This window comes from Dama dama, chromosome 24, assembly GCF_033118175.1.
Source record: "Dama dama isolate Ldn47 chromosome 24, ASM3311817v1, whole genome shotgun sequence".
Classification (NCBI taxonomy): domain Eukaryota; kingdom Metazoa; phylum Chordata; class Mammalia; order Artiodactyla; family Cervidae; genus Dama; species Dama dama.
The window spans coordinates 30,203,889-30,226,560 of NC_083704.1; the positions used below are offsets into that span (position 1 = coordinate 30,203,889).

General features: G+C 39.0%; 1 protein-coding gene across 1 annotated transcript in view; it reads right to left on the reverse strand.

Annotated features, from left to right (window-relative positions):
* The window catches only part of CNTN6 (contactin 6), a 195,954-nt gene that overhangs the window by 111,847 nt on the left and 61,435 nt on the right, over positions 1-22,672 (reverse strand). The window contains 1 exon segment of the mRNA XM_061127769.1: positions 12,951-13,046. Within this exon segment, the coding sequence (XP_060983752.1) occupies positions 12,951-13,046 (96 nt within the window).

Genomic DNA, 22,672 nt, shown 5'->3' on the forward strand with positions numbered 1-22,672 from the left:
AGGTCAAATGGCTATGACATTCACAAAGCGTTTAAAAAAAAAAAAAAAGCTCTCTCCACTGATGTCCAGAAGGCCAAAGTAGGACTTGTGGCTACTAGACCTTACAGTTTGCTGTTTGACTACATTAAGATACAGTGAAGATCAGTCTAAACTTTAGAGCTATTCCAGCAGAAGACCTCAGAGATAGTAAGTTTTCTATTATTAAAGAAGACCAAACAGAGAATGGATGAGAATTGCTTGAGGTGTTGCAAAAGAAGTTTATTTTTGCAGTGAATGGGAAGCTAAACCCATGTCTCTCTGAATGGTCTACTCCACTCTCAACATTCCTTTGAGTTTTCTGAGTCTATGCTTTTAGGTCAACTGTGCATAAATAAGTCACTTAAAAAAAAAATATGTTTTGACATTCTTGTCCTGTTCCCAGGTATTGAATCTTTGTGGTTTGTTTTTTTTTTTTTCCCCCCCTTGGCAAGTCCCTACTAGGGTCTTTTATCATTTCATATGGGCTCTTGTGTCTGAGTTTCTTTACTGATGTCCTTTGCTACTTCACTTCTAAGCCTGTTGCTCTGTCTTCACCAGAGAGATGCTCAAAGGGTTTTGTTTGAAACTGGAGAGCCACCTAGATAGTAAATTTTTTTCAGTATAAAGAGGAGGAGAAAATGTAGTTCAGGTTTCCCTGTTGTCAGTGACTCTTCCTTCATCTTTCGAACCTTCTGTGAAATAAAGACAAATCTTGAGCAAATTCCCAGGGCTGTGTTCAGCTTAGGTATCTTTAATCGATGCCTCTGTGGGAAGAGGAATAAGTTCTAGCCCTCTGAAATCCAAAGCAACTCCTTTCGCTTAACAGAAATTACACATTGCCACTGGTGCTCAGGAAATCTTTGTATACTTTTACCCTATAATCTTGGGGCCAGAGACTATAATTTTCATCTCTCCCTAGGTGAATTCATTTTTAGCTTACTACTAAAGCTTTCTGATTTGTTCCTACATGTAGTGTATCCTTCTTCAATAGTGGGATATTTAGAAGCTACTTGAAGAATGTGCTCAGAAATAAGGAAGATGACATAAGGAATAATTTTGAAAAAATAGAAGCACTTTTGTTTCATACTTGTTTCATCATTCCTACAATTTGTTTTGTGAGGTTAATTGGCTATTGCAAATATGCCTGCTATATAGGGAAGGATACTGGAGCTAGGGGTATAAATGTAATCTTCCAAAATTATGCTGTTAACATGTAAAAAGAGGCAGAACTTGAATCTTGGTCCTTCTAATGTCTAATTCTTCTTTCTTGCCATCAGACTTCCAAAAACCTCAGCATATCTGAGCCTACTCACATCTAGGCCAGTTATTCCTCACATTCCCTCCCCTATCATACTCCCTATCCTGGGTTCAATTTCCTCAGAATCTTACAGAATAAATGATTAACCTGCTATTCTAAATTACTCCAACAAGCTTATAGCTACTATTAGCAGGGAAGAGAACACACTTGCAAAACCTGTAGTAAGTAATTCTCCTCTCTATGAAGGTCTCTCTGGAGCAGAGATTTTAAAACTTCAATGTGCATCGCAATCACCTGGAGGACTTGGTAAACCATGAACTAATGAGTTTCTCATTCATTAGGTCTGAGGAGGGGCCAGAAAATTGGCATTGTTAACAGATTCCCAGGGGGTGTTGATAGTGAGGGAATTTTCTTTGAAAATCATTGCTGTTAATGGTAAAACTCAGTCTTCTCTGGGAGATCTTACTAGGGAACGTTTGATAGAATGGTGGTCACGTTGTATATTTGCCTTCAGGTGGTGTGTAGGAATTTGGAGAAGAGTGTGTTCCTCAACTCACAGATTCATGGCATGTCTGGAATGGTAGGGACCTGAAATTTCTTCCAGCCCAACCCCCTCATTTTACAGGCAAATAAGCAGAAAGGAAGATGACAGTAGCTCTGAGACTAGAATCCAGGTGTCCTTTTGTACCCTTCTGTGAACTGGTGAAGACGCAAAGTTGCAAGCTCTTCCTGTCACTATTGTTTTTCATCCTGCCCTGCTCCCTTCTCCCCACTGGCTGCCTTTTCCCATTCATCCAAACAGCCAGCCTGCAATGAGGGCTTTTATCTTTTTTTTTTTTTTTCCGTCATCAGCCACTGCTGTGCTTAATTTGTATATTTTTTAATGGGAAAAGAAGAAAAATACCTTGCAAATTGGAAGTTTAAAATCCTTCCCATTTGGCTTTTCTTAATTAAATGTATAATTCATGAGCCACTTAAGTTGAAATCGCTGAATTTTTAAATATTTTCTCCACCATCTATGACATTTATCTGTTATTAATGATTGTGATGTATTTTCCCTGTGATGATTCAGCAGGAACATTAGAACTGAATGATAATTGGTCTTCCCTGAGCCATTGTTTGTAGTTTCACACTGACACCATCCTCTATAATTTTATTATTATTAGAAATGGAAGATCTGCAGTAAGCAATTGAAGACTATCTGCTGCTCTGCCAAGCATACAAAAAATCCTATTTTCCCCAGAGCCTGGTTATGTTTTGACATCTTTTATAGCCCTATATCTTGTACTCTGATATTGAAAATACAAACACAAAGATATATGCAAGTATACCCATTATACGGGATGTAATTTTTATTAGAGGAGAAGCATCTCATGGGAAAGAAACTTGCAAAAATAAACACTGACACTGAGAACTTCTACTGGCACTGTAAAAGGGCCTCAAAATTGGTAGCATGTTTCTTGAGGTAGAAAATAAATGAGCAGAATAAAGAATCTGAAGCACAGTGCTCAGATTTAGTGGATAAATCCGCCCTTTGGAATATTCCAGTATGAGTGTACTTTACTGCAAACGTTGTGTAGTGCTCCAGGGTTAAATGTGACTGGCTCTTAGGTGGTAAATCATGGTTATGCTAGCTCAGTGGTAAAGACCTAATCCAAGAAGAATAATTTCTTTTCTGGGTTGAAGTCATTGATATTGGTGCTGAGCAAGTTTATGATGCAAGCCAGAAAACTGCCCTGACACCCTCATAATCACTCCTATTTGAGTTCCCATTTGTTCCACAATTACTGCTTGACCACCTAGACTTTATTAGATGCCTTTAGATTTACAAGACCTCCTGTTTGGAATCATGGAGATGATTGCCTTTGTGCCCTACAAACAACCACTAAGTAAAGGCCCTCTGAGTTTCTATGATTTGTTGTTGTTTAGTTGCTCAGTCATGTCCAACTCTCTTTTTCAACTCTTTGTTTTTTACAGTGATTCCATGGACTGTAGCCTGCCAGGCTCCTCTGTCCATGAGATTTTCCAGGCAAGAATATTGGAGAGGGTTGCCATTCTCTTCTCCAGGACAGACAACCACTAAGTAAATGCCCTCTGAGTTCCTATGGTTACTAGCTCCCAACGAATTCTAGGACAGCTTCAGTACTGGTAAATCCTTCCTGAAGAAGGAATGAAAACCCAGGCAACTCTGAGTAAACTTCAAGGTGTGATCCAATTCTAAGGAAGCCAGGGTCAGTCATAGGGCAAAATACAGAAGGACTAGACTTCTTTCCTCCTCAGTTTCCATCCTCCATGGGTGAGCTTAAAATAGTGAACATAAGACATGGGCAACACCAGTGGATCTCCACCAGAGGTGAGCTTGATCACTAGGGATATTTGTCAATGTCTAGAGCCATTTTCTCATTCTCACAAGTGGAGAGGGAGTGTTACTGGCACCAAGTGTGTACAGGCCAAGGACACCATTAATATCTTAACGACGCACAGGACAAGCCTTGCGAAAAGAAATATCTTGTCCTAAGCTGCCAATAGTGCTGATATTGAGAAACTCTGGGTTAAACAAGTGGCAATAGACTGTATTTGGTTACCTGATGTGAAGAGCTGACTCATTTGAAAAGACCCTGATGCTGGGAAAGATTGAAGGCAGGAAGAGAAGGGGACGACAGAGGATGAGATGGTTGGACGGCATCACCTACTCAGTGGAGATGCGTTTGAGTAAACTCTGGGAGTTGGTGATGGACAGGGAGGCCTGGTGTGCTGTGGTCCATGGATGGGGTCACGAAGAGTCAGACACAACTGAGCAACTGAACTGAACTGAACTAAATAGGCTGTAACATCGGAATTCTGTTCAATGTGCTGAAAAGTAAGGAAAATGTTTTTCCTGGGAGTGAATGAGATTCTGAATATGGATATGGAGCATGAAATCTAGAGAAATATACTCTAAGATGTTGGTCCTACATGGAGTGGAAGGGCCATAGTCTTGCCAGTTCTGATACTGTATACCTCTGTGGATGATATTCACATATTCTCTAGTAGAGATTAGAATACTTCCTATATCCTTATGTACTTTATTTAGCAATTATTAAGTGTCTGTTGTGGTCAGTTATGCCAGACAAAATTAGGCAGGAGAAAAACTGCAGTAGTATTTAGATACAATCCTTTGAATTCCAGACACATGATCTTGGACAAGTTAGCACTAACCTGTTTAACACAGTTACTCTATTTTAAATTGGAGAAATTTTTCTTGAAAGTATTACATGAGTTGGGGTATACCAAAGGCTGAGCTGAGCTCTCAGTGTATGAAAGTGAAATTATTAGTCACTCAGTCTTATCCAACTTTATGTGACCTCAGGGACTGTAAGCCTGCCAGGCTTCTCTCTCCATGTAATTCTCAAGGCAAGAATACTGGAGGGGGTAGCTATTCCTTCTCCAGGGAATCTTCATGACCCTGGGATCAAACCTGGGTCACTTGCATTGCAGGCAAATTCTTTACTGTCTGAACCACCAGGGAAACCCTAACTCCCAGTGTATAGTAGGCAGTCATACATTTCCAACTATGTGGTGTTAAATACTATTTACATAAGATAGCTTCTAAATGTAGTTCTTCAGACCAGACCTTTCTCCCTACACTTATCAGTTCAGCTGCCTACTGTAAGTTTTTGCCTACTGGAAGACATTTGAAAGTTAACATGTCTTAAAACAAATCCCTGATTTCCCTCACCCCAAAACCTGCTCCCCCTTTATTAACCTTATCCCTTATACGGAACTTCATTCTTCCAACTGCTCAGTTTGGAGTTATCTTTTACACATCTCTTTATCTTAAAATCTACATTTAATCTTTCAGGAAGTTATTGCAGCTGTACCCTCTAAATTTATCCTGAATATGGCTACTTATCCACCTGTCCACTGCTCTCCTCCTGGCTTGCATCACTATTAACTCTAACCTGAATCATTGTGATCACTTTTTAAGTGGTTATATGCTTACTATCATGTAGTGTATTTTAATTTCACTCAAAGGAAAATCCAAAGGCTGCAAAACATCTTGGAAGTAGTGCTTACATCTTCATCTACTCTCCTGTTTGCTCACCTTTCTTCATCCACACAAGCCTCATTGCTGTTCTTCCATCATGTCAGACGCAGTCCTGCCCCAGGACCTTTGTGCGTGATGTTCCTACTTCCCAAACTCTTTTCTCCGTGTCTCACTCAGTCCTCTAGTTCTTCTCTCAAATGTCAATGAAGGCTTCTTTGACCTCTTAGTTGACATCAGCAACACCCATTCACTCTCTATGCTCTTTATTTTTCTTCCAAGCTTCTATCATCATTGGCCATACTTACATTTTTTTTTTTTAATAATTTTTACCGTAAGATTCATGGAGTGAAGGACTTTGTTGCTTTGTTCTCCACCATATCCCTAAAGCTCAGTAAAATGAGTGGCCCTTAGTAAGTACATAATAAATATTCGTTGAGTGAATATATGATAGAAGTTCAATAATAATGGTTATTATCACTATTATTATTATGCCAATAGGAAACTGTTGGGCCTGTTTACCTAAAAATTTTATCTATTCGAGCAACATTCACAAAGAATATTGCCACTGCCAATTTGATCTACCTATATACCATTATGATATATTCAGAAATAGCAAAAACAAAAACAAACAAACAAAAAAAACCTAATTAGTAGGAAGAGGATATGAAAATTTAGCATGTTTTCTCAATATGATTGTCCTTTTTATTCTCTAACACAATTTTGAGACTTTGCTGAGAATGATTTTCAATTTAGTTTGAATCGTCAATATTTTTGTTGACACAAATACAAATGCTGGGCTCAAATAATAGTGTTATCTTTCTACTACAGACATAGATGCTCCTAACTACTGGCATAAATCCAATTGTTCAACAAACCTAAAAGTTGTATCTGAGGAGAGAATGGAACATTTCCTCTAAAACAAAATTTAAACCTACGATTTTTATGAGCCCATGATTGAGAGTTTTATATCCAGAAAATAAAGAGAAAGAATGTTGCTTTACTTTCAATATGATAAAACTGTTATTTCACAGTGAAGGTGATTTTAATTATTTTAGACAACATGCATCATTTCTATACCCTGTCATTTTTAAACAAAATTTCATGTGAGGCCAGGCTCATTTACTGCACTCATGAAGATCTATTGACTGCTTATTTTCAGATTCATCCAATAGCTTTTACTTCAAGAGTTTTATGTTCCTTTTAAAAATTCAGAGGAAACTCCATTTTCAGTCCTGTTGCAAATTGACTTGTGCAGAATCTTTGTTATAGGTGATGAAGGATGTTAACAAAAGCTCACCCTTGAGCTGAGTGAGATCTCAAGGTGCAAAGACCTTTCTGCATAGCAGTTCAAAGGCCATTCCAAAGCTGTGACCCCTTCCCCCATATGAATAAGTAAAATAAACGTTATATTGCCATTTTTTGTCACATGAACCTGTGTTTCTGGGAATGACCTTAGAATTCTCTAAAGACATCGTGGAGGAAAGAAAAGGGTTTTATTTAGTTGACTATCCAAATTTTAGTTCTGCCAAGAACCAAGAAGCTAAGTAGGAGAACTGTATTTTTCTGAGGTGTATATCCAAATTAAGGATAAAACATATAACAGATAATGGAAGGGATTGTTAAATATTGTGTGAAGATAAATGAAGTCATAGACTACCAGCGAGAGAGTTTAGGAGAAAGGAAAATGAGGTCTAATGGGGAAAGAAATGTTTCAATTCAGTGTGTTCTTTCCACTACACCTTCATTATAACTTACATTTCTCTGAAGTATTTTGAAGTCATTTTAGGAGGGTGGAAAGGAGGAATGAGTCCGTCTCTACTGGCATATATTCAGTCACATTCAAGGAGCTTATCTCTGCTAAGGAAGTAGAATTATGGAAGAAAATACACTTCTTTTCACAGAACAGAGCAAATGGTTCCTGTTGTGTTTCCAAAAATCACATTTCTAAGAAATACAGCAGTCGTGCCAATTTTGTGTTCTGGTATTATTGCCTAGGTTTCTCCTCTTTTCCACTGTGGGTACCTTTCTCCTAAAATAAACTTTGTCTGTAAATCCTCCCTTCCTAGATCTGCATTTGTTGTTGCCTTAAAAATTGTGTAGGAAACATCCATAAGAATGTCTACTCAGATCTCCTGTGGTTTATTTGAAAGAAAGGACATCCATGTAACAGGACTGCTTCAGTTTGGTTTATGCTGATTATTCTACTATTTCACTGAGTCGTGACCAATTATTTTCATGGGAAATCCATTTACACACTTTTTTTTGTTTGTTTGTTTGGGTCCTGGAGCTATTCTTTGTTGGGTAAATTTCTAGTGTTCAGCCTAGTTGATACTTCTCTTACTCTCCCAAAGTTATTTTTTTTTTTAAGAAACAATATGTAAAACAGACTGTAATATATTTGACAGGCCTTATAAAGAAAAAAAATTGCAAGTCTTTTGTGAACACACTAGAGAGAAAGCATGAAGAATTCAGGATGTTCTGATATCACATTTAATATGATTTTTCACTTGTTACTGAACACCTTGAGGGATTCACTGCTGTGGACTAGGTACATAGACCATACATACCAGATACACACACAAAAGCAACAGAACCAAATTTTTCAAAAAATGATATGAGAATTTCAGCTCCTATGGCCATCTATAACTATGGAGTTTTAGCACCTTTCTTTATGAGAAGCTTTATTAATATTTACAGCAAGTCTTTGCTATTCACATACTGGATATAAAAATAAATTTGGCCTTGCCAACATTTGCCCCATCTGGCCCTGCTGACTCTGTCTGTCCCAGTTGGGATACTTCTAGGGTGTGTCTTTATGACCGCCAGGGGTGCAGGCAAATATGGAGCCTTTAGAGAGACGGAAATAAAGGAAGGAAAGTGAATTATGGCTGACAGAATTCTAAAATAACCCCCATTGACCCTTGCCCACCATCTGAGTATGATGGGATTTTTGAATGTGGTGAGAACTCACTTTCGTGTTTATGCTAGAATAGATGGCACAGTTGACTTGGAAAAGTGGCTTTATCTTTGATGGTGCTGACCTATTCAGATGAGCCCTTCCTGGGACTGGATAGGGCTAGAGAGATTTGAAGTATTATAGGGAACTGATGCAAAGGAGATTCTCTGTTGCTGGTTTTGAAAATGTGGAGACATGTGGCAAGAAGCGTGGGCAGCTTCTACAAGATGAGAGTGGCCCTTGACAGCTGGCCAGAAAAGACATGGGGACCTTAGGCCTACAACAAGGAAATGAACTCACCCAACCACCGGAATGAGCTTAGAATTACATATACATATAATCCAAGGAAAATTACAGACAAAGTTAGACAATGTCTGTCTGTAGAGTTGGCCCACTTTCAACTAGCTGTCCACTGATGCAATTTAAAGCTTATCTGACAAATACATTTCTTTTCTTTATTGAGGTTTTTCTTTGCACAATTCACCCTCACCAAAAGCTGAGGAATAAAGAAGAAGAAGAATGAATTGTTTTAATGACGTAGTTAAAGACACTCTCAGGGCTTTGAGCAAACTTAGAGGTATAAGATTCTTGAAACTAATAAGTAACTTCAGGTTGAAGAATTAACCACAGAGTCTATCCACTGGCAATTCTTGAAGTCAGAAAGTTCTGGGTTGGAATCTTGTCTTTATTTACGAACTGAAAACTGATTTACTTAGTCTGAGTCTCAACTTTCTTATTTTAAAGTTATTATTCTTAATTATTGAAATAGTGGGAATGAGAAAATAAATGGAAAATCTTATAGTGCTTGCTGAGGGTAACAATTCAACAACTGGTAGTTATTATTGCCATTATTAATATTTAATGAATCAATTACTCTATAAATGCTTTAATGAATTAATAATTCTTTGTATGATTTGAGCAAATGGTGTCAATATTCCCCTCAGTTTTGGTCTGAGAGAGATATGAAGGAAAAAAGAATAGTGTTCCAACATTCCTGTCACTGTACATATGAGAAAGCCATGGCTCTTAGAAGAAAATCCTTATAATACCTGGATGAAGTCAATATTGATAAATGCCTTTGGAATCCTGCTAGAGCATTATATATTGCATAACAGAATTTGGTATCAGTCAAATTTGTCATAATTTGGATGCAACAGGTACTCATTATTCAGTTAGACTTAATTTCAGGTAGGTTTTGTGTATCTGTGAGTTAATTTCATGACATTAAACAGGTACTGTTATAATGAAAGCTTTACATGCTTTAAAAGTTTGATGCATGAGGCAGGGCGCTCAGGGCTGGTGCACTGAGATGACCCTGAGGGGTGGGATGGGGAGGGAGGTGGGAGGGAGGGTCAGGATGGGGAACACATGTACATCCATGGCTGATTCATGTGAATGTATGACAAAAACCACCACAATATTGTAAAGTAATTAGCCTCCAATTAAAATTTTTAAAAAAGAAAAAAATATCAACATATACTTCTTCATTGGTAGGTGACAAGGTGACCAGGGAAAGCTTCTCCTACTTTACTGCCTTTTTAAAATATATGACATTCATTTAGAAATATTTTACATGTCTGCTGTTCCTATTTAGAGTAAACAAAGTTGAAACTAGTCTATGATTCTGTCAAGTCTCTTTGACCAATGTCGGAGTATAAAATGGCATAGACTGACAGTACAAACAAACACAATTTGCATGTTTTGTCTTAGATTATGGTACTGGAAAATAACCTTCCTATTGTTAAAAAATGGAGCCCCTGGTGGCTCAGATGGTAAAGAGTCTGCCTGCAGCGCGGGAGACCCAGGTTCTATCTCTGTGTCGGGAAGATCCGCTGGAGAAGGAAATGGCAACCCACTCCAGTATTCTTGCCTGGAGAATCCAATGGATGGAGGAGCCTGGCAGGCTACAGTCCATTGGGTCGCAAAGAGTTGGACACAACCCAGCAACTTCACATCCACTTTTTTTTTTTATTGTTAAAAAATAAGCATTATCAAATTTTTGCATGCTCTGGAATAATATCATTTTATCAGGTAACAGTGAAAGTATTGTAACTCTTCCCTAATGTTAGTGAGCAAAGTGACATACCACTCTGTAATAATATTGAGTAAAAATATTGCTAACTTCCAATTAGGGTTTTTTTCTTTCTTTTTGTGTTAACATTTCACAAGATTGTATGAAACTGAAAGTAATGGCAAAAATAACTTCAAGTTTTTAAAGGATCATAAATAATATTTGTTTTAATATTAGAAGAAAAGTTCTTTTCACTTATTTCTTAAAATTTGTACATCTGTTTCCAAAAGTCCTCCTATTCTAAAGTGGAAATCAATTATAAGAGACATTGATGGTTAGGATCTGTCCAGGGTCTGGGACCCAGACTACATGGATTTGAGTATGGCTTCATGCTTACAAGATTCATGACATTGGACCATTTACTTACCCTCCCTGTATCTTACTGTTCTCATCCATAAAAAAAGAAACATCATAGTATCTCCCTCGACTAGTAGTTCTACAGATTTAAAAAGCTAATACATATAGAGTATTTATATCTGTACTGTGTAAGTACTTGCTATTATTATTAAACTAACTATAACATTACTTCAAAAAACTAAGATCATGTAATCTGGACCCATCACTTCATGGCAAATAGATAGGGAAACAATGGAAACAGTGACATACTTTATTTTCATATGGTAATTTTGGGCTCCAAAATCACTGCTGATTGTGACTGCAGCCATGAAATTAAAAGACGCTTGTTCCTTGGAAGAAAAGCTATGACCAACCTAGACAGCATATTAAAAAGCAGAGACATTACTTTTCCAACAAAGGTCTGTCTAGTCAAAGCGATGATTTTTCCGGTAGTCATGTATGGATGTGAGAGTTGGACTAGAAAGCTGAGCACTGAAGAATTGATGCTTTTGAACTGTGGTGCTGGAGAAGACTCTTGAGAGTCCCTTGACTGCAAGGAAATCCAACCCGTCCATCCTAAAGGAAATCAGTCCTAAATATTCATTGGAAGGACTGATGGTAAAGCGAAACTCTAATATTTTGGCCACCTAATGCGAAGAACTGACTCCTTGGCAAAGCCCCTGATGCTGGGAAAAATTGAAGGCAGGAGGAGAAGGGGAGGACAGAGAATGAAATGGTTGGATGGTATCACTGACCTGATGGACATGAGTTTGAGCAGGCCTCGGGAATTGGTGATGGACAGGGAAGCCTGGTGTGCTGCAGTCCATGGGGTCGCAAAGAGTCAGACACAACTGAGAGACTGAACTGAACTGAATTATAACATAGTGTGGCTTTCCTCTCATAGCTCAGTTGGTAAAGAATCCGCCTGCAATGCAGGAGATCCCAGTTCAACTCCTAGGTTGGGAAGATCGCCTGGAGATTAGATAGGCTACCCACTCCAGTATTCTTGGGTTTCCCTTGTGACTCAGCTGGTAAAGAATCCGCCTGCAATGCAGGAGACCTGGGTTGGATGTCTGGGTTGGGAAGATCCCCTGGAGACAGGAAAGGCCTCCAGTATTCTGGCCTGGAGAATTCCAAGGGCTGTATTGTCCATGGGGTCGCAAAGAGTAGGACATGACTAAGAAACTTTCACTTTCCCTTTCATAACATAGTGTGAAATCAGATTGTACTAACTGAAATGACTTTATGGATATTTTTACACTGACTTCCTCCAGGATCATAGTTGGCTGAGAATCTACCAAATTGTACCAAACCATCCAGATTTTAAGAAATTGCAGCCCCAGTGGGGTGAGAATCAGTGGGTGTTTTAGATCCCTGGCAACTGGGTAGTTCACCGGTTAATCCAGATTCTTCCAAAGTAGAGAATGGCATTTACTGCTTGCTTTTCACCATTGCTAGGAGATAATCTGATTTGGTGTCCTATAACATTCTCTTCCAATTAAAGGGGCAACTTTCCTCTTCCAATAGTTAACATGAGGTTTCCAGAACAACTGTTGGAATTTGCTTCTCCATGGAACCCAATAATAAAAATAAAATGACATTCCTGGCTTTCTTTTTAAAATAAAATACTGGCCATTAAATTAATTGGTTTGCATTCATTAGCTCGGGCTTCCCTGGTGGCTCAGATGGTCAAAGCGTCTGCCTGCAATGCGGGAGACCTGGGTTCGATCCCTGGGTCAGGAAGAATCCCTAGAGAAGGAAATGGCAACCCACTCCAGTACTCTTGCCTGGAAAATTTCATGGATGGAGGAGCCTGGTGGGCTATAGTCCATGGGGTCACAAAGAGTCGGACTTGACTGAGCAACTTCACTTTTCACACTTTCATTAGCTCATTTAACACTCATGACTGAACTATAGTATAGGCATGAGTTAGTATCTCTACTTTACAGCTGAGGAAACTGAGCCTAAAAAGGTTAAACAAATCGTTCTTTGTCATGTAGGGTGAACAGATTACAGCTGTGATCATTTCACTGCAAAGCCCCAACACTCACACATGTGTGCAGGGCCATACTGCCTCTCTTTAAGGACGTATCTGTTGAGTGAGTGATTGAATACATGTTTTTAAAAGAAAAGATTTGGATTAGGACTTGATGTAGCAGGATGAGCCAGAAGAACTTTCATAGTCCCTTAGATTTGATGGAGGGCTACCACTGGCACTAAGGACCGCTAGCCTACTTTATTCCCCGAGTGGCTGAATTAATGGTGTGACCCAAAGTAACCATACCTCCAAAGTGTGGGGGTGGACCGCAGAGAAGCACCACACCCTGACCTTCTCGGACGGACACTGTGCTTCTTGTTTTGGTTTCAAAGTCTTCGATATCTTGAAAAACAGAAAAGCAGGTTTAGAACTAATTGTTTTGCAGAACAAAATTTTAAGAAGAAAAGACTGGCAACAGCAATGAATACTTACACTTGTCTGACCAGAGGATTTAGTTGATAATCAATTGATGTACACTGCTTATACCTCTCAAAATTTTGTCTTTCCTTTTTTTATTTTAATATAACTATGCAGAATATATGATAAAGACATTTGTTAACATAACTCACTATTTGTTTTAATCTCCCAGGCAGCCTGAAGCTCAACAGGAAATCTTTTAAACATAGCACATATTTCCTTTTCCTGCCCAAGGAAGGCATGATTTAAAAGAGGTATGTGGCAAGTTTGCTGCCGTCTTCTAGCATTTTAGATTAATGGTAACCATTTTGATATGGGGATGAAGCCTGTGAGAGCTTAGCTTGGAATGTTGTGAGGGAAAGAATTATATGTGACTGAACCAACAAGAAAAAAAGGTAAATCTTCTTATTTCTCTTGATCTACTCCTTCACAAAGCAGCTTCATGGTCCTATTTGGAGTGTTGTAATTTCCTACAACACTGAAGAATCATAGACATTCAGTGTTGGAAGAGAGCTTACTAACTGTCTTGTTAAGCTATCCATCTGAGTTATAAATCATTCAGCATTCCTAGAAAATGGTCACCCAGCCTCTGGAAAAGACTAAACTGTGTAACTTGTCTGAACCTTAGTTTCTTTGCCTGGAAAATCACTTGTATTCATTTAGTCACTCAGTCAGTCAGTGATTTAACGAATTTGTATTGAATACCCACTAAAAGATAGGAAGAGTATTAAGGGTAAAGGATGTATTAGTAAATAAAGCAGATATAGACTTTGCCCTTACTATATTCACTAATGGTAAAAGTAGAAGACCAATTACAAAACATTTATATAGATATATATACACATACATATAAATATGATTTACATGTTGTAATAATTGTTGTAGAGACTGCTAATTGTCTACCAAAATCTACTGCCGTTTCTTTCGCAGTAATAGGTTTATAGGTTTATAGAATAAGTGCTACACTTTTCTAACCAAAGATACTTTTCCCAGACATCTTTTGCAGCTGAATAGAAAAAGTAGAAACTCACATTTTGTGAGCTTTCACCTATTATGTTTGAGAGGAAATATCAAAAAAATTTGTTGTTCTCCAGCTACACACCAAGTGTTAACACCATCTAGATGGCCAGTGGCATGAGAAATATAATTGTAGTTCTCACACTCTTTATCTCTCTAAGTATTATTTCCCAAATGAGTGTTCTTTTTGTACACTTTGCTCCTGCTAATGAATGACAATTTAAAAAAGTAAATCACTAGATCTGATAGGTAAATTCCATATATATATATATATGTAGTGAAGGACATGTGTAAGATGGCAGAGTAGAAGGATGTGTACTCATCTGCTGTGAGAACTCCAAAACTACAACTCACTATTGAACAACCATCGACTGGAAAAGGTTGGATCCCACCAAAAAAAGATAACCCATGTCCAAGGGCAAAGGAGAAGCCTCAGCAAGATGGTAGGAGGGATGAAATCACATTTAGAATCAAACACCTTTCCTGCCAGAGATGCTCAGAGGGCTCAAACTAACCTTGTGGGCACCAGGACCCAGAGACCCCCATAGAGACTGAGCCAGAACTGTGGCAAAACAAGTGGAAGTGATGGAATTCCAGTTGAGCTATTTCAAATTCTAAAAGATGATGCTGTGAAAGTGCTGCACTCAATATGCCAGCAAATTTGAAAAACTCAGCAGTGGCCACAGGACTGGGAAAGGCCAGTTTTCATTCTAGTCCCAAAGAAAGGCAATGCCAAAGAATGTTCAGACTACCACACAATTATAATCATCTCATATGCTAGTAAAGTAATGCACAAAATTCTCCAAGCCAGGCTTCAACAGTATGTGAACTGTGAACTTCCAGATATTCAAGCTGGGTTTAGAAAAGGCAGAGGAACCAGAGATCAAATTGCCAACATCCGCTGGATCATCAAAAAAGCAAGAGAGTTCCAGGAAAACATCTACCTCTGCTTTATTGACTATGCCAAAGCCTTTGACTGTGTGGATCACAACAAACTGTGGAAAATTCTGAAAGAGATGGGAATACCAGACCACCTGACCAGCCTCCTGAGAAATCTGTATGCAGGTCAAGAAGCAACAGTTAGAACTGGACATGGAGCAACAGTCTGGTTCTGAATATGGAAAGGAGTACATCAAGGCTGCATATTGTCACCCTGCTTATTTAACTTATATGCAGAGCACATCATGTGAAATGCTGGGCTGGATGAAACACAACCTGGAATCAAGATTGCTGGGAGAAATATCAGTAACCTCAGATATGCAGATGACACCACCCTTATGGCAGAAGGTGAAAAAGAATTAAAGAACCTCTTGATGAAAGTGAAAGAGGAGAGTAAAAAAGTTGGCTTAAAACTCAATGTTCTCAAAACTAAGATCATGGCATCTGGTCCCATCACTTCATGGCAAATAGATGGGGAAACAATGAGAACAGTGACAGATTTTATTTTGGGGGGCTCCAAAATCACTGCACATGGTGACTGCAGGCATGAAATTAAAAGATGCTTGCTCCTTGGAAGAAAAGCTATGACCAACCTAGACAGCATATTAAAAAGCAGAGACATTACTTTGCCAACAAAGGTTCATCTAGTCAAAGCTGTGTTTTTTGCAGTAGTCGTGTATGGATGTGAGAGTTGGACTATAAAGAAAGCTGAGCACCAAAGGATTGATCCTTTTGAACTGTGGTGTTGGAGAAGACTCTTGAGAGTCCCTTAGACTGCAAGGGGATCACACCAGTCAATCCTAAAGGAAATCAGTCCTGAATACTCATTGGAAGGACTGATGCTGAAGCTGAAACTCCAATACTTTGGCCACCTGATGCGAAGAACTGACTCCTTGGAAAAGACCCTGATGCTGGGAAAGATTGAAGGTGGGAGAAGTGGACGACAGAGGATGAGATGGTTGGATGGGGAGTCGGCAATGGACAGAGAAGTCTGGCATGCTGCGGTCAATGCAGTCGCAGAGAGTCAGACACGACTGAGCGACTGAACTGAACTGATGTGTATATGTAAATTTCATATATATTTATATATACATATATGCTCTTCTTTTAATAAGGAAAATATTTTTCCAAGATAGAGTCTGCTTCTTCCCAGCTAAATCCCTTTCTCTTCATCTTCAGCAGTCATTAGCCTTACACCTGCTTAGGATCTAGAAAGTGAAAGTTGCTCAGGCATGTCTGACTCTTGTGACCCCATGGACTATAGAGTCCATGGAATTCTCTAGGCCAGAATACTGGAGTGGGTAGCCTTTCCCTTTTCCAGGGGATCTTCCCAACCCAGGGATAAAACCCAGGTCTCCCACATTACAGGCAGATTCTTTACCAGCTGAGCCACAAGGGAAGCCCAAGAATACTGAAGTGGGTAGCCCATCACTTCTCCAGTGGATCTTCCCGACCGAGGAATCGAAACAGGATCTCCTGCACTGCAGGTGGATTCTTTACCAACTGAGCTATCAGGGAACTAGAGTGCCTTGCATGTTTCTTCTAGAGGATTTTTAAACAAATATGCCCCCCCCCCCTTTCTTCTTTGGCTGTAGAATAACTAAGTCAGCCTATAACATGTTGGTACACTTAATGTGAATTACTGACTAGACATGTTTGCATCATTTTACATATGACTCATTAAGAATCAGGCTAACTGTATTTAAACCCAAAAAACAATATATTGATTGTTTCTATTTTTACCAGTAATAACAAGTGAGGATTTTAAGGTTTTTTTCTCATTACTATTATCATTGAAAGGTCTCATTAAATTGTCATGACTTTTTAATGGTCACAAAAATGAAAGCTGTCACAAAGGAGTAGAGAGAAATTGAATGATTCTATGAAATTAACAAGCTTTCAATTACATTCTCTCAGTGTCCCATTGTCAGTGTTCCATGCTCACACTAACATCAATCATGTTTTCAGTGTTAATCAGAGCCATTATAACATGCTGTTGATAAGACCATGGGTACTTTAATATATTCTGTGTTAACTTCCACTTAAATATCATCCACTTGTAACATAATTTCTTCATGCCTTTTTTGATTACAATGGGGTTTCTATTAGCTAACATAAAAGGAAATCAACTTCTTTTGAAAGTCACCCAAGTTCTGTTAGCAATCAAAATGCAGTCATTTTAAAATAGTACTAGTTCACAGGTTTTAATTAATAATTCAGATTTTAAAACTGTTTAATAGCACAGAGATCATAGACAAGATCTAATTTTACCTTAAGTGCCATTTCATGTGAATATACTTTGAACAAAATCTGTTTTAAGTATCCAACCTGTATTTCAAGTACATTTCTGCCAGCCAGCAACATAATATAATTCACATTATTTTGAAGCAATGTACAGTGAAGGTAGCCATACAAACCCAGTGAAATTTTCTTTTCTCTGTAAGACCTTTATAAACTCCAGATTTATTCTTCTATAAGGAGAAGCCAGAGAGAACCACCCTTTTCTGTTTTTGTCCTATCCATTTTTTGCTTAAGAGAAAAATAGCTTAGTATGAGATTGTTCCCTGAGATGGTCTCAAATTTTATAATATTTGGAGAAATTCCCATAAACCACAAAGGTGACCTGCCCAGGCTGTCCTGGTACTCAAGGCACAAGTCCTGCCGTGCTGGTTGCTATTAAAGACCCCAAGTGTCGAGGTTGCTCTCATTAAGCCATTCTGATGACCAGGGCTTATCGGATCCTGCGGTTTTATTGCTGGTTTTGGAGGAAGCATTTGGCAGGAGCATAAGCAAAAATGCAGTCACAAACAAGGCTCTGTTCCAAAGGCCAGCAGGAAGTGCCTGAGAATGGCCCATAAAATGAGCTTTAAAGAATTACTGGGCCATATGCTCTCTCCTGGAGCAACCAAGGTGCAGTGGAGGGAAAAGGGCCACCAAAATGTACTTAAAATTAAGTCCAAGCAATGCTAAGCGTTGCAATGCCTAATTGTAAGGAGAATACATCTTTGCAGCTGCCACATGTAGGAATGAATCTCAGCCCAATTAAAGTAAGAAAACTGTGTATTGGCTGCCAAGACCTGAGGATCACAGTCAGAGGATATGTTTGGCGGTGCCAGCCCCCATCACAGAAGGAGGCCAGTGGTTTGCCAACTCTGATAACTGAGAGGAAGTCTGTGGGTACCCAGGGTTTGTTGACCCTGACCAAGAGAACAGCACCTGAAAAGACAGAGATAGGAAAAATCTTCACCAGGAAAAGATTCATGCTTCAAGCAGGGCATAGAGTAGTTGAGTTATCCAAAGTAAAAATAATACTATTTATTGAATCCTTCTTGATTTGCAGTGCATGAATTACTTTGTTACAGTGTTTTAAATCTTTATTTTTCCTTTATTCTTTCATATATCAAGAATAACTACTATGTACCAAACACTCAGTGAAGCAGCTTCATTGAATCTTCATGATGACCCTGGAATGTAGATACCAATATCACATTCATTTAACAAAGGAGAGTATTGAGGTTCATAGTGGATTAGCAACTGACTGAAGACCCCACAGCTTCTACTTGTCAAGGCAGAACTGAAAAGGAGAAAGTCTGGTTCCAGGACTCAATCTTGCAAGCATCATGTTATTCTGTTATTCTTTCCAGATGTTAGCTGGGATGTCCCTACCACTTCAAACATATAAACTGGCATAAACTGCCACTCCAAGCTCAAACAAACCAACCCAAAAGCTCAGTGCCTTTCCAAAGAGTTCTGCAAATTCTTGGATTGGTATGGGGGAATGCTGTGTTGTCAGGCTTTAGAAATAGCTCCCTGGTGGCTCAGATGGTAAAGAATCTGCCTGCCAATCCAGGAGACCTGGGTTCAATCCCTGAGTTGGGAAGATCCGAACCCTAACCCTAACCCTAACCTCAGGAGAAGGAAATGGCAACCCACTTCAGTATTCTTGCCTGGAGAATTTCATGGACAGAGAAGCCTGCTTGGGCTGCAGTCCATGGGGTTGCAAAGAGTTGAACATGTCTGAGTGACTAACACTTTCACTTTTTCACTTTCCCTTTCTGATATCCTTACTCCTATGCATCTTTTCTTTATTTTTCCCCTTTCCTCCTTCACATGTGTTCTTGATTTGTCTCCATTCACCTGTCCCTGCAAAGCAGGTTCTCAGCCCCTTATCTTGGCCTACATACACAGATACATACCTGCTAACACACACACACACACACACACAAATTTGAAGCACCACCATTATCAATACATTGTGCCTCTATTTTCAAGTTTATTGATTTAGTAATATGTGACCCAAACACCTTAAGATCCAATATAAGATATTTACTTCTTAAAAGTCCTTTAGTTCCTTCCTTCTGTTACTTATGTCTATTCTTTCTCTCTTTTCTATAATGTTCCCACTACAGTCCTCTCTTTGAAGAGCAAGGGAAATCTAAATCTTCCCATTTTCCTCTGCAAAGAAGTCCACCTCCCTCCAGCTCCCCCTACGAAACTCAGAAATTGATGTATCTATCCTACTTCACAGTGCTTGTAAGTAAAGGAAATAAAATTTAATTCCAAATATTGTTGCTCTAGAGGACATTTGCTTAACCGCTTAACTGCCTCTCTAACTAACATCTAATCCAAGACACAGACCATATGATCTGCCCCCAGACCAGTGCTCATTTTCTCTCTTTCGACACCTCAAAAGCAATTTTGATTACTTTGAGGACGTAAAATCTGATTTTCAGCTCTAAGATTTCCTTTACTCTGCTCCTGGGTTTCCACCAATCAAACATTGTTTTGCCCCTTTGCAAATCCTCTAAAGAAGTCTCAGCATTAAGAGCTGGTGCTGAAGTAAACAGGACCAAGGAGCACATGTTCACCTTCATGATACAGCTCCCACATTGGAGGTACATGTTCTTGTTTTTGCCCATGGCAAAACATCTTCCTGTGCCAGAAGCTGGTACTTTGCCCAGTGAAAGGGAACTGGTGAAAATTACCAAGAATAATTCTCCAGTTCTGCATTAGTCCTGCTGAATTCCCAGATATAACATGTGTAGCTTTTGTAATAAAAAAACTCTATGAATCTCAAGACATTGCAGTAAGGTAATTCTGAATTCATACCTCTATTAACTTGCCCCTTGGAAGAGGGCTGCTCATGGAGAACACCAAAATTGTTACTATTTCCTGTTTCTTGGGTGGTTTTGAATAAGCTGAAATTCTTGGTAGTGTAATTAATTTTCCCAGGTCTTTATTAAGTGGCATACAAAAATATGTCTGCTTAGACCAGTTTCATTTTCCACCATCATTTTCAAGATGATTTCCACCACATTTTCAGTTACAGAGTTTGCAATATTATTGTGTTTCCTAGTACAACTCAGTAACATGACATAACCTAATAAAGCACAATACTACTGTCAAATTCTGTAAAAGGGTTGCAATAGCTAAGTCTTGATATTGGGCATAAATTTGGAATGGTTATATGCAAGCAGGAAGTAAAGAGATACTTTAAGAGATTCTAGTGTCAAATCCATTTACAACCCATGTTAAAATTTCTCTTTTTTGGTGTAAAGGCATTTTTATAAAAATTCAGAAATAAGTGGAGAGCAAATGAGCTGTTATTTGGTTTTCTGAGAATAATGAATCTACTGAGAACCATTTCCTTATGATTTTTTAAGAAAAATATATAGAATAATAGTGAGGAGGGGGTTGATAGATTTTTTCCTATTGGCTTTGCATCAAGATTTTCAGAGAGAAAAATGTTTAATAAACAGAACAAGGAAGAAATATGAAATAATCGACCTGTTATAATATACATGCAAGACTGGATTTGAATTTCTTTAAATGGACTCATTTTTTGTGACTAATGGTGGTAAAAGCAGTATAAGCTATGACTGAAAAAAAAAATTTCTAAACATGACCTGTCCATGTTGCTTTCTAAATTTGCACACTCCGTATAGTGAAAACTAGGTGAATGAAAGAGAAGCAGAACTGAAGGATGGACCAGTATAAGTTTGATAGCATAGGATAGACTGAGATGTCAGGTTACTGAAAAGTGCAGATCTTCAGTGTTTCTGAAAAGAAAAGAAGAAGTTTAAGTAGGCATGCAAAGATTAAACATCCCACTAAGGAATTCTGCACCAGATGATTGGTGATGGGACAAAATGATCAAGAACACAGGTTGAGGATCAGACAGTACAGGTTCAAGTGAATAATGGTATCCACTATGTGTTAGCTGTTAACACAGGCCAGATTCTATAGTTTATTTCTATCTCAGTTCTCACTGCTTTAAATAGAGCTGCTGGTAATTCACTGGAGGTTCGGTGGTTAGGAGATGGCACTTTCATTACCATGGTTCGGGTTCAGTCCTTGGTAAGGGAATTAAGATCCCACAAGCTGCAAGGCCAAAAATAAATAAATAAATGAATGAAATGGAGCTCCCAGGAGCACCTGTGTCAGAGAAATAGAGATGTGATACCTCTAAAACTTTTAGAAGATGCTAGGAATCCCAGGGATGGGGGAGCCTGGTGGGCTGCCATCTACGGGGTCGCACAGAGTCGGACACGACTGAAGTGACTTAGCAGCAGCAGCAGGTACTAAATAAATGTTATTGGGAACTGTGTATTGTTAACAATCAACAAAAGAAGGATTGTTTAGAAATTTTAAACGGGTTTCATTTTCTGTTCTCATTTCAGTGTCTGATGATGTAACAAAATGTATTTTCTTAAAGACTGAGTATGGAATTCCCTTTTCTGCTCAGCCAGTGGCCAGCTCAAATGCTCAGTGAAGCAATGAAAGAAAAAATGGCTGAAAGTCAAAGCACACGCATTTTATTCCGAGCACCACCACATCACGTTGTGTTTTACTGTAGAGACTGTTTCGCCAACTTGATAGGAGCGTTAGACGGAGGGTCATCGCACCTCTCTGCTCAGAAAGCTACACGGCCCAGCTGGAGGCGGAAGGAAACCTCTCGGGCTGGTGAGTGAGTATCCAGAAAAATCCTAGGCTGTTCTGCTTTTTCTTGGTCTTGAATTGTGCCTTTTGGCAAATGCTCACTTTCCTGCCTTTTATTGCACAAGAAGGACAATGCCAGTACATTTTTACTCAGTAATCTCTAAAGAGATTTACTAAGGCTATTTGTATTCCTTGATTAATAAGTGATACACGTACTGCTCAAGTGAAAAAAAAGGAGTATCTGGAAGAGGTCAATCCTCAGGTGAATAAAGGATGCACTATATGGTGTTGGAGAAGACTCTTGAGAGTTCCTTGGACTGCAAAGAGATCCAACCAGTGCATCCTAAAGGAAATCGGTCCTGAATATTCATTGGAAGGACTGATGCTGAAGCTGAAACTCCAATACTTTGGCGACCTGATGTGAAGAACTGACTCATTGGAAAAGACCCTGATGCTGGGAAAGATTGAAGGTGGGAGGAGAAGGGGACAACAGAGGATGAGATAGTTGGATGGCATCACTGACTCAATGGACATGAGTTTGAGTAGGCTCCAGGAGTTGGTGATGGACAGGGAAGCCTGGTGTGCTGTGGTTCCTTGTGGTCGCAAAGAGGTGGACACGATTGAGCAACTGAACTGAACTGACAGCATGTGGGAAG